General features: G+C 34.4%; 1 protein-coding gene across 1 annotated transcript in view; it reads right to left on the bottom strand.

The window, feature by feature from the left end:
- Cep126 (centrosomal protein 126) overlaps nt 1-13,223 on the bottom strand; it is a 71,407-nt gene that overhangs the window by 28,854 nt on the left and 29,330 nt on the right. Inside the window, exons 5-6 of the mRNA XM_026392493.2 lie at nt 8,268-8,466; nt 190-2,335 (exon numbers count right to left, since the gene is read on the bottom strand). Of these exons, the coding sequence (XP_026248278.2) occupies nt 190-2,335; nt 8,268-8,466 (2,345 nt within the window). The remainder of the gene's footprint in view (nt 1-189; nt 2,336-8,267; nt 8,467-13,223) is intronic.

Genomic DNA, 13,223 nt, shown 5'->3' with positions numbered 1-13,223 from the left:
ACTAGATCAAGTTAAAATATAAAGTAAGGTAAGTTATTTCTATAAGGCTAATTTATAATTGAATATCAACATTTAATCACAATGAAATGTACATTGTAGTGTATATTGCTATGTCTCAATAAGGAAAATTTCATATGAATTTAAAAAGTCGTACATTTTATGTATAAAAAGATATGAATTTATTCTTACCAGCGGCCCTCTCATTTTGGCTCAGAATGTTATTCCCTCTTTTCCACAAGGGAGCTGATTCTTCTTCAGTAGTTCTAAGAGTCACAGACTGAGGGCTTTCTTCACAAACAGGACTTCTTTGGGTGCAATATAATGTCCCATCTTGCTGTGTAACCATTTGAGTATCATTTGAATGATTTGTTTTTGCTAAAGTTTGGCACTCAGAAGAATAATAAGATGGTAAAGATGTAATCATAGTGACCAGGTCAGAACGAGGATCTGAGAGTAGAGGACTACTTTCTTGATTCCACTGATTTAAACTGTGTTCTGTTGGAAGCATGCATTTTGAATTAAAACAGTTATACGTAATAATGTTTTGAGAATTTTCAGTTATGATTGATTGACACTTAGATACATGTATATTTTTACCACTTCTAATATTTGATGTAGGTTTAGGAGGAGGATGAGGTATAATGAATTTACTCTGAGTTTGTAGAAATGTGTTGGCTTTACTTGCAGACCGTGGTTGAATGACAGTGCCTTTTCTGTTGGTATACATAAAGCTGGATTGGACTTTTGCAGATCCTGTTCTTCTGATTACTTTTGTTCCACTTCTATGTGGATTACCTTTCGGTGTTCTAGAATTACCATTACGCATAGTGATTTTATTTTCCTCTTTTTTGGAGGCCAGCCAGGCTTGTTTAGTAAAGTTATAACTTGAAGGTATAAAGCAGTTTAAAGGTGCATGGTCTGTTCCAGGACCTCCTAAAGCAGTGACATTTTCAGAGAGAGAGTCATCCTTGGACTTCTTTCTATTAGAATTTACAGCACAAGCAGGAACACTAGTTAAACTATTGCCAGCACCACTTTTAATGTGGAGTTCTTGAGACCATGGTTGAGTCATTCTTGTTCTATTCTTTAGTGAATGACTGTCTTCAGTGTTGTTTTCTATGTCACCAGTTTCATCAAACCACCTCAATTTTTTGGTAATCTTTGGGATTTCTGCACTTTTTTCCTTTGTTAATTCAATACTATCTCTAATAGCTGCTGCTTTTTGATTTCTGAACTTAAAGCCTTGATTTATAATTAGTGCCTTAAAATAATCATGTTCGTATTTAGATTCCTTCTTTAAAATACTTTTAAGAAACCTCACACCATTTCGCTCATGAATGTTGTATTTTATTTTCTTATGCTCATCAAGTAAATCATAACTAGAAGCTACATTAGACAATGATGTTGATGATTCATACAGTTTTTGTTTTTTATCTTTTGAATCAGAATTTTGAGGTAAATAGGTGGTTTGAACATTGTCTGAAAATAAAGGAAACTCTTTTTTGTTAAAATTGAAATATTTTATCCTTTCATCTTTAACATCTTTTAATTCTTCTAACTTATCAGAACACTGCACTGGGTCAATTTCTTTTATGTGAATATTGTTCTTTGCTAAAGGCCTAGCTGATTGTGTATTAGATGGCAAGACTAAAGGTGTTGCTGTTGGCATGAATGAAGCAGGAATTGAAGTACCTCTATTTTCTTGAGTTAATTTAGAGTATGTTTCTTGGTTGGAAAATGTAGCCACTTCCTGGTTTAGAAAATCTGGAGCTGTCCAGGCTTTGCTGAATTTAAATGTTGGACTCTTAGTAACCAATGGCCTCTCCGTTTTAAGTGCTGCCAAAGTAGAGTCACTTGTCCTCATAGTGCTGGCTTCAGAGGTTTCTTCACTTTTTTTATCTAGTTCAACTATGGGTGGACTATATAAAAAGGCTACTGAATTATTATTAGCAGTACTTGTGACTCTTTGCACAGTTCTATTCAAAGTGGATGGATTTTGTTCTTTATTATTAAAAGCTTCCCACACAGGTAGAACATTAGATTTACTTAACATATCTGAGAAACATGTGACAGATTGAGTCTTTTGAGCATCTAAATTCGTAAGCCAATTATTGATATGCTGAGTTTTAGAGACCAACAGTTTATCTTCATCAAAGCAGTTTATATTAGTTGATTGAAGATTTGCTAGTTTGAGGGAAACAGAATTCTGCTGGATTGATGTAGAAGGCTCCTTATTAAGTGTCAAGTATACTTCTTCATGCTGCCCAGTCTCAAGACTGTCTATACTTGAGAGTGTTTCAGAATTGGTTATACGATTAACTTCATCACAAAAGTTCTGAGAATAAAAAAAAAAAAGAAAAGAAAAAAAGAAAATTTTAAATTGTGAAGGTAATGTCTCGCAACATTATTACTGAGTCCAGTTTTCATTGGCATGTAAAATAGAGCACAATTTAAACAGACCAATATCAAGTGAGGAAATAGAAGAAGCCATCAAAAGCTTACCAACCAAGAAAAGCCCAGGACCAGATGGATACATAGCGGAGTTATAAAAGAACTTTAAGAAGAACTAATACCAATAATCTTCAGTTTATTTCAGGAAACAGAAAAAGAGGCAGTAATTCCAAACTCATTCCATGAGGCCAATATCACCCTGATCCCCAAACCAGGCAAAGACACATCAAAGAAAGAAAATTTCAGACCAATATTTTTAATGAACATAGATGCAAAAATTCTCAATAAAATTCTGGAAAATTGAGCACAAAAATATATCAAAAAGATTGTGCACCATGATCAAGTGGGATTCATCCCAGGGATGCAAGGTTGGTTCAACATACGGAAATCCATAAATGTAATTCATCACATCAATAGACTTAAAGATAAGAATCATATGATCATCTCAATAGACACAGAAAAAGCATTTGACAAAAATACAGCACCTCTTTATGTTCAAAACACTAGAAAAACTAGGGATAACAGGAACATATCTCAACATTGTAAAGGCTATCTATGCTAAGCCTCAGGCCAACATCATTCTAAACAAAGAAAAATTGAAGGCATTCCCTCTAAAAACTGGAACAAGACAGGGATGCCTTCTTTCACCACTTCTATTCAACATAGTTCTTGAAACCCTGGACAGAGCAATTAGACAAAAGAAATCAAAGGTATATATATAGGAAAAGAAGAATTTAAATTAGCACTATTTGCTGATGATATGATTCTATACCTAGAAGGCCCAAAAAACCTCCACCAGAAAACTTCTAAAACTAGTAAATGAATTCAGCAAAGTAGCAGGATATAAAATAAACACCCATAAATCAAAGGCATTTCTGTATATCAGTGACAAAGCCTCTGAGAAGGAAATGAGGAAAAATTACCCCATTCACAATAACCTCAAAAAAATATTTGGGAATCAATGAAAGAGGAGAAAGATCTCTATAATAAAAACTACAAAACCCTAAAGACAGAAATCAAAGTATGTCTATAAAAAATATAAGGGTATAAGTAATCTATATTTCTGAAGTAGTCCTCAATGTAAAACAATAGGAAGATAACAAAGATTTATAATCTGATTGCCTTAATTTCAAACTCCTAAGGTAATTATTTAATTACTCTAGTCACAATTATAGTTTCAAAGGTCTCATAAGGGAAGTGAAATCCTATAAAACAGTTATTTACAAATTGAATTCTTTTTCTGAAACCCTTACTGGACTTGAATGAGGCTTCTAGTAGCTCTGTGACCTTAATATGAACTTCCTGTTGGCAGGGGATACATGCTTTTTATAAAAGTTTATCTTGTGGTCTATAGTAAAGTTTTTAACTCTGGCTGCATCTTAGAAGTCACATAAGGAATTGTCTATTCAGGTTCTTGGCCCATTTATTGATTGGGTTATTTGTTTTTTTGCTGCTTAGCTTTTTGAGTTCTTTATATACCCTAGAGATTAGTGCTCTATCTGATGTGTGAGGGGTAAAGATTTGCTCCCAATATGTAGCTCTCTATTGACCTCACAGATTGTTTCTTTTGGTGAGAAGAAACTTTTTAGTTTGAGTCCATTCCATTTATTGATTCTTGATTTAATTCTTGTGCCAAAGGAGTCTAATTAAGGAAGTTTGGGCCTAATCCCACATGATGGAGATTAGGGCTTCTTTTTCTTCTATTAGATGCAGGGTCTCTGGTTTTATTCCTAAGTCCTTGATCCATTTTCAGCTGAGTTTGGTGCATGGTGAGAGATAGGAGTCTCATTTCATTTTGTTGCATATGGATTTCCAGTTTTCCCAGCACCATTTATTGAAGATGCTTTATTTTCTCTAGTGCATGTTTTTGGCACCTTTGTCTAATATGAGTTAATTATAATTTTGTGGGTTAGTCTCTGTGTCCTCTATATATCAATCAAGAAATATATGAAAAAATGTTTATCATCACTAGCAATTAGAGAAATGCAAATGAAAACTACTCTAAGATTTCATCTCACTCCAGTCAGAATGGCAGCTATTATGAATACAAACAACAATAAGTGTTGGAGAGGATACACAGCTGGTGGGGCTGCAAATTGGTGCAGCCAATATGGAAAGCAGTATGGAGATTCCTTGGAAATGTGCGAATGGAACCACCATTTGATCCAGCTATCCCTTCTCCTTGGTCTATACCCAAAACAGCATACTTCTGGGACAGAGCCACATCAATGTTTATAGCAGCACAATTCACAATAGTTGAACTGTGGAACCAACCTAGATACTCTTCAATAGATGAATGGAAATGTGGCGTATATACAATGGAATATTACTCAGCAATAAAAGAGAATAAAATCATGGCATTTGCAGGTAAATGGATGGAGTTAGAGAAGATAATGCTAAGTGAAGTTAGCCAATCCCAAAAAAACAAATGCTGAATGTTTTATCTGATATAAGGAGGCTGATTCATAGTGGGGTAGGGAGGAGGAGCATTGGAGGAATAGACAAATGCTAGATAGGGCAGAGGGGTGAGAGGGGAAGGGAGGGAGTATAGGGTTAGAAACGATGGTGGAATATGATGAACATTATTATCCAAAGTACATGTAGAAAGACACAAATTGGTTGAATATACTTTGTATACAACCAGAAATATGAAAAATTGTGCTTTTTGTGTAATAAGAATTGTAATGCATTCTGCTGTCATATATAAATAAAAAAATAAAAAAAGTTCCATCTTGGTAAAAAATTCTATTCCTGGGTCCTGTTAATTTAATATATGTATGGGGGTGCTGAGGTTGTGGCTCAGTGGTAGAGCACTTGCCTAGCATATGTGAGGCACTGGGTTAAATTCTCAGCATCACATATAAATAAATAAAGGTCCATTGACAACTAAAAAAAATTTAAAAAAAATACTTGTATGGGTTCATCCATTGGTATTATTCTTATTTTAAAATTTCTTAGGTAATTATAATATGGGTTTAGGTTCATGAACTATTGACTTTGTAAAATGATTCCTTTTGGGAGATGTAGGACAATAATTTTCATAAGTTCCAGCTATTTCACTAAAATTTCCATGGAATTTATCAATCTTTACTTAAAATTTTATGATTACTTAATAATATGTTAAATGTTTAAAAGTATATCTGATTTTTCACATATATCCAGAATGCATTAATCTATATTGGATATCTAGCAATAAATTTTAAGATGCTGAATTATAAATCTAGTAAAAAAACCCTGAATGAATTAAAAAGTAAAGTAGTGTATCTTAAGATTACAAATTTCATAAAATTTAGATATTCTGCTATGAAACAAAAATAATTTTTTGTAGCCCAGAAAGTAAACCAAGAAATCAAGGAAATAAATTATAGGATAAAATATTTTAGTTTATATAGTTAATTCTTTTGATATATTAGTGTGAAATAGGTTTTAAATATTATTCATAAAAGTTTTATATTACTAGTGTTTATCCCTTGTACATAATATGTTTGGAATACTTTGTGTACTGATAGTCACTTAACCAAATCAGAAGAATAAAACAAAGGACAGCTACTTCACTGTTTGGTTTTGGGATTAAATTATTTCAATTGATAACAGTAAGGAAACTAAGGTTGGATGGCTTCCTGTGACACTGAATCCAGTGAGATACAGAAGTCTGGATTAGAAGGTAGAAGGTAGATGGAACTGTGCTATCTAGGCCTCTAAGATTTCTGTTTGCATTAAGTCTGTGATATTCTTATCTCCAAAAGCACCTCTAAAGGTGTCTGGCAAATTTCTTTTGTTTTTGTTTCTTTTTGGTATCAGGGATTGAACCCAAGGGCACTTTACCATTGAGCCGCATGGCCAGCCTCTTTTTTATATTTTGAGACAGGGTCTTACTGAATTGCTTAGGGCCTCCCTAATTTGCTGAGGCTGGCTTTGAACTCAAATCCTCTTGCCTCAGCCTGTGGAGCTGCTGGGATTACAAGCATGCACCCTGAGGTGTCTGGAAAATTTACGATTTCATAAACTGTACATTTTTCCCTACCATTGAAAAATGAAACATTTGTATCAGCTTTTCAAGTTTTGTTCATAAGTTATACTAATTGTCCTCTTGTCTTTGTTCTCCTGCAATGTAAACATATCTATTTTTCCTCTGGGTTAATTTGATTTTTATGTGCCTTTGTTTGGTGTGTATATGTGTTTGAGTGTGTGTATGTGTGTGTATGTAGACTTCTTGGAGTTTGTTGAGTTTCTTGAATCTGTGGATTTATAATTTCATCAAATTTGAAATTCCTCATTGTGGAATTTTAATTATTGTTTTTTTCTGTTGAATGTTGTTTTACAAGCCACTAATGCTATTAATTTTTTCTAATATTTTTTCTCCCAATGCTTCAGTTTGGATAATTTCTATTGATTGCTATGTCTTCAAGTCTGAGGATTTTTTTTTCTGTAATAACTGAATTGTTAAGTCTATTCAGTGAAATTTTCAATTCAGATATATTTGATTCTTTAAAAATATATTTCTTAATTATATTTATTGTATTTTAATTCTTTGAATATATTTATAAAATGATTTTGTTTATTAATTCCATTATCTCTGCCATTTCTGTGCCTGATTATATTCACTAACTTTCTTCTAGGTTATGTGTCATATTTACCTGCTTCTTCACATGTCTAGTAAATTCGGATTGAATTGACATTATGAGCATTATGCTATTGCATGTATACATTTTAAAGTCTTTAAGAGTGTTAAGGTCTTTTTTTTTGACAGGAAGTTGGGTTACTTGTTGGTTTTTTTGAGGTTTATTTAGACTATCTAGGTTAAAAGCCCATATCATCATAAAATTTAGCTAATTCTTTTTTTTAAAGATATTATCCTGTACTGCCTGTTATCCAGTATATAAAAACAGTTGTTTCATATATTTTATTCATAATTATGATTGTTTATAGCAGGAAGGCATATTATCATCGCCAGCAGAAATCTCCTGTTTTGTTTTCTTAGCCTTGACCACAATTGATTAATTGTTGGATAAATCAGACCAATTTAATCTTGATATTGATCTATTAAGATTCTCATAAATGTGTGTAATTCTTCATGAAAGATAAAGTACATGGGGTTGGGAATGTAGCTCAGAGGTAGAGCACATGTCCTGTATGCATGAGACCTTCAGTTCAATCCCCAGTGCCACAAAAGTCAATAAAAAATAAAGTGCAGGAACATTTTGTAAAAATTAGATGCAATCTACATTAATTTATAAAATATGTAACCAAGTAAATTTCTTACTAGGGGTTAGACTAGAAACATCGTTTCTAGATAATTCTGCCATATTTCACATAATCTTGAAAAATAGTGATCCATTACACTTTCAAATAGCTTGCTTGTATCTATCTATTTATTTATTTATTTATACGTGCTGGGAATGGAACTTGGGACACTCTACCACTGCGATACATCCCCAGCACTTTTTATTTTTATTTTGAGATAGATTTTGCTAAATTGCCCAGGCTGGCCTTGAACTTCAGATCCTCCTGCCTCAGCCTCCCAAGTCTCTGAGATTATTAAGACATGCCACTGTGCCTGACCTATAAAGCATGTCTTTTGAAATAGGAGGTGGAAAAAAAGAAAAGACGTGGCAGAGAGAAAAATGAGGAAGAGGTGAGGAAAAATTAAAAAAGCCTTTTCTTCTAGCATCTGTGATGCTTTCTTGCTGATTCATCCACACTTTCTTTTATGGCCTACTCTTAGCTAGTGGCATACATTTCTTTAGCGGAGAAATGAAAAGTAGGATCAAAATATTACTAGAAATTAGAATTTTAATAACATTATAGTTTCATACTTGCAAACTGCTTAAATGCTGATCTTCCAGGAGTTTCTGAGTTTCCTCCAGTTTAAGCTGGAACACATTTTTGTTAGCAGCTAGGTTTGCCATGCTGTTTTCCTTTATTTCTTTATCACAACTGATTTTGGATAAGAGATGTTTCTGATTCTTATGGTCATTTTTTGACAATGTTGAAGGCAAGGAAGAATCTATAGCTCTGTGAACCAGACATAAAAAAACAAAACAAAACATTGAGTACCCTTGAATAAAATTAACTTATTTCTATAAGTATATAAAATATACATTTGTATAATATGTGTGTATGTGTCCAGATAATCACATATAAGGATATTGGAGAAGTATATAGATATATTAGAATGGGAATTTAAAGCAGTCAATAGTAAAATAAAAATGATTATGAGACTATAGTGCTGATTAAACAACTCTTTCATGTAGGAATGCCCAATTACCCATGACTTTATTATATCCCATTCTGACAGGGGTAAAAGTAATTCCTGGAAATGTGTAGAGTTAGTTCTCAGTTCCTTTAAGAGCATTCCTATATGGATAACATTATTCTGCATTACCCTTTGTTCTGAGTTGACGTCATGGCTAATAGGTATTTCTATAACCCTAAGAGAGTTGGTTGAAGATTTAAGCAGATGGAAACTAGGAAAACTGCTTGTCAGGGTAGGCAGGAATTTCCTCTCTACTTAATTAGGTTTGGGAGTGTGGCTCTTAAGGAAGAGTGTACACATTTTTTTTTTCAGTTTGTTTCAGGAATATAAGCATGTTTTTCATGCTACAGAAGGAGTATCTTTAACATAGAGTCTACTTTTAGTATGCCAAAGTGCTACCCCAAAATTATTAATGCATGACATCTTCTATTAGAATTTTGTATCATCTGGAAATGGATAGCATGTTACATTTCAGCATGCATACTGAAGTGAAAAGCAAAGAACTGAGGAAGATTTGTGGGGAAGGACAGGTGGGGATGAGGATGTCAAATAGATGACTGACTGCCTGCTGTACTAGGGCTGGTAATGTGAATTCCAAGGGTATTTATTCCAATTCAGTTAAATTACTCTCAACTAAATGAGCATAAAAATGTTTTGGAAAGTGCCATGGCCACATGTGGCATATACCTATCTCCAATACCCATACATATCTTATTTGGACAGACTGGAATAATCAAGATCAATGATCATTGAATTCCTAATTATCCCTTTATTATCATAGAGAGATCAGAGAGAGCAAGAAAGTATTTAACACAAGTTCCTGAACTTTGAGGGTATGTATCTGCCTCTTCCTTTTACACTTTCCTGTGCTTACATAATCTTTCCCCTTTGGTCACCCTTCCCAAACGGAATAAAGCTAAATCTACAAAGGATCTAATAAACTCAATTGATTTACCTTTAAAGTTGTCGTCTCTCAACTTTTTCTTCTCTATTCCTTTCTTCTCTACTCCACTTTCTTCTCTTCTCTTCTCTACTTTCTTCCCCCAGGGAGGAGGATTGAAGGGATGGATAGGAATAAAAGGAGATGGGGAGGTAGAAATGGAGGAAGAGTGAAGCATGGGGGGAAAGGAAGAAGAGATCATAAAGGAAGGAGAAACAGGAGAAACTGGAGAGGGAAAAGCTAAATAAGTTGGAGGCAAACAAGGAGAAGGAGATGGATGCAAAGGAGAGGGCAAAAGAGGAATAGGTGAAGGAGGTAAGGATGGAGAAGTAGACGAGGAAGGTGAAGGAGGGGACAGAATAGATGAAGAGGAAGAAAACACTGAAGAAGAGGATGTGGAAGTAGAAGGAGATGGAGGCAAAGAAGAGGATGAAGAATGACAGGGAGGTGTGTGGGAGAGAACTGAGGAAGGTGGATGGCCTACAAAGGCCTGGGGCTGATTTGACAACGTGGCTTGTGGAACAGATTGCTGAACTGACTGCAAAGTATCCAATCTAGCAGGATATTCAGGAAATGGAGTGATATGAGAAAGAGCGGGGACTTGTTGATGAGGGGGATGACTGGATAAACAGGAAGGCTTCAAAACTGGGAGAACTTCCAAAGGGGCTGGGGAAACAACCAATCGAGCTGGAAGGGAACGACGAATAAGTGCAGGCATTAGAGTAGCAGGGGTAGAATGCTGTGGTGGGAGGAAATGTTTAGATCTGGAAGTTCTGTAAAATAACTTGTTCTGTGAGTCAGGATCTGAAATGATTGGAGAACTTCGGGATGGGTGAGGTAGATGGTCAGGTGGACCACATGGAATGGGGGTTGGTAAATGAGGGAAACTGCTAGAAAAGCTGGAAGTAACAGGAGCTGGAGGGCGAGGAAGATATTTGATTGGGTAAGACAATGGGGCTGGTATAAAGGTCTTTGGGAGAGTAGAGGGGACAGATGGCAGGGTATGGGACTGGGAGGTGGAAGAAACATTTGGGTAACTAGGAAGAATTAGGGAATGGTGAGATAGTAATGGAGCCCGTGAAGTAGAAAGCTGATCAGATAAGTAGGGATCAGGTGTGGAGACAGCTGGATAGGCAGGAATGGATCTGCACAGGTGGAAAAGCATTTGGACAGGCAGGTATAAAGAGCCTTATTAAGATTTTTTTTTTTTAAATTGGGCTGCCTCTAGGCTTTTTGATTCATGTCACTTTTTTGTCCTTTGGGTCCATGCATGATCTTCCATTGATCAACCAGGGTCTTCTCACAATTGACTGAGAAATGTACATAGCTTATTCAGGTTCCCCTTCTTACTGCTTGCCCCTATTTTCAGAAGTCTGTTAAGTCATTCAGACACATGAATAGGGGCTGAAAGAAGCACTGATAAAAAGGGCAAATAGAAGTCAAATAGACAACTTCTCAGCTCTGGCCAAACTTCTCAGGGTAGCATGTGGTTTAGAATCAGCTGTCTCACTATGAATACATGGATATTGGAGATAGATATCTAACAACAATATTATTTTATTCAAGAATATTCAATATGGCAAAGAATATGTCCTCTTTTACCCTACACCTGCCAGAAGGGTCAAGTCAATGAGCTTTGTGATAAAGATATGGTTGTGATCAAAGTCTGATTACTTCTCTACTACTAACATTTTCTACATAAGAATAATCCTTTATGTGTACTGAAATATTTATGCTTCTTTGGAAACTATTTTCTTGGCTTTATTTTATTCTTTAACATATTTTAGGTTTATATTATACTAAAAATGTATTTTTAATGTCATAATATTTGTAGCTTAATTATATTTATTTGCTTCAAATATTTTCATTAACCTCACACCTGATCCTTAATATTCTGATATCTCATATTTATATAGCATTTAGTTTAGGAAGCACTTTCATATATATTATTGAGTACTATTAGTTATATGTGGAAAGAAGTTGGACTTATTAATAAGTAAACCATAGAGTCCTCTCTAAGGATTATATACATTTGTTATTTTCTAAATACATAACATTTATGTGATATGTGTATATATATATATATATGTGTGTGTGTGTGTGTGTGTGTGTGTATGTGTGTGTGTGTGTATGTATATAAACACACAGATATATACATACCATGAAGTCAGAATCATAATAATATGTTGCAATAACATGAAAACTAATCATTCTAATGTAGGCTGAAGATCATTTTTCATAAAACAAAGATGTGTGATATTTACTTATCTTAGCACAAATTTGCTGTAATAACTATGAGTTTGCTTCAGAGCAATCAAAGTTATTCTGACAGTTTAACTCTTCCATGACTTCAAATTGTTGAATAAGAAAAATATCTATGCTTTCATTTATTGTGCAAAAGAGGTGTTTTTAAAATTGAAAACATCTAATTAACACAAGGACAACTGCTATATAGAAATAAAAACTTGAAAGTGAAGAATCCCTGTATAAAAAATGCATAGTTCTTCCATATTAAATGGTTTAGACATTTTTTAAAGGAATCTAATTTTCTGTCATCTTTATTCCGATGTGACTTTCCTTAGAGAACTCTAATTGTTTTCACTGTTTCAACTTCCATTTGTTTCTTATCACATTGCTATCTGATTCCACTTTGCCATTTCAGTGTATTGCTTTGTTTGTGATTAACTAATTGACCAAATAATTGTAAAAATAGACACTTGACCGTTCACTTCAATGACTTTAATCTCCTTGGTTTCTATTCATCATGTTTTCCTACTTCTCAGATTGTTCTTTCTCAGGATTTTTCTTGGGTTCCTCTTGGCTTGTCCTTTACATGCTGGGATTTTTGAGAGTTATGTGACCCTCTTCCTTTTTTAATATATCAATACTCTCTTTGTAACCTTACTTATACTATCTGTAATCTTATCTGTATCTGTAACTGTGGATGAGTAAAGGACTAACAAAATCCCATCTCCTTCTATATGGACCAATTCAATATTGGTTTACTTTCTAAGTCTGTATCCAGGTTTTTGGTCCACCCACTGTGATCTCACTTTCTTACAGAGGAGCTGTAATTTGTGGAAGCTAGGGACATGACAAAGACTATATGCTTTGGGGCCTGCCCTGAGGATTCTTTTCATTGAAGAATGTTGCCTTTTTTGCAGTGTTTTCTGTTCTCTAGTTAAAGCCAAACATGGTCTACTGTATTTATGGGAGTTTGCTTATTTAGCTCAACTCAAGACACCACTGGTAGATATTGAGCCATGTATCTTTTATTTATCCATTTATTGATGACTGTCACATCTATTCTCATAGCCCAGATTTCTTACCATGAGAAATGATCTCCTGAATATCCCACATCTCAAGCTCACAACTTACCATCCTCCTTTCATTTACTTCCTCTCCTAAAACTATTTATTTCTCCTTCAGAGTCATTAAAACATTTATTTTTAAATTGTGGCAAGAACTTATAACATGAGAGAATCCTGTTATCCTCATAGTCCTTATTTTGATAAATGACTTCACCATCCATTCCCTAAATCCAATCCCTGGAGTCATCCTTGATTCTTCCCTATT

The sequence above is a fragment of the Urocitellus parryii genome, chromosome 4, assembly GCF_045843805.1.
Source record: "Urocitellus parryii isolate mUroPar1 chromosome 4, mUroPar1.hap1, whole genome shotgun sequence".
NCBI classification, from domain to species: Eukaryota; Metazoa; Chordata; class Mammalia; order Rodentia; family Sciuridae; genus Urocitellus; species Urocitellus parryii.
The sequence above is the reverse complement of the archived record's forward strand: the minus strand, read 5'-3'. Positions and strand labels throughout refer to the sequence as shown.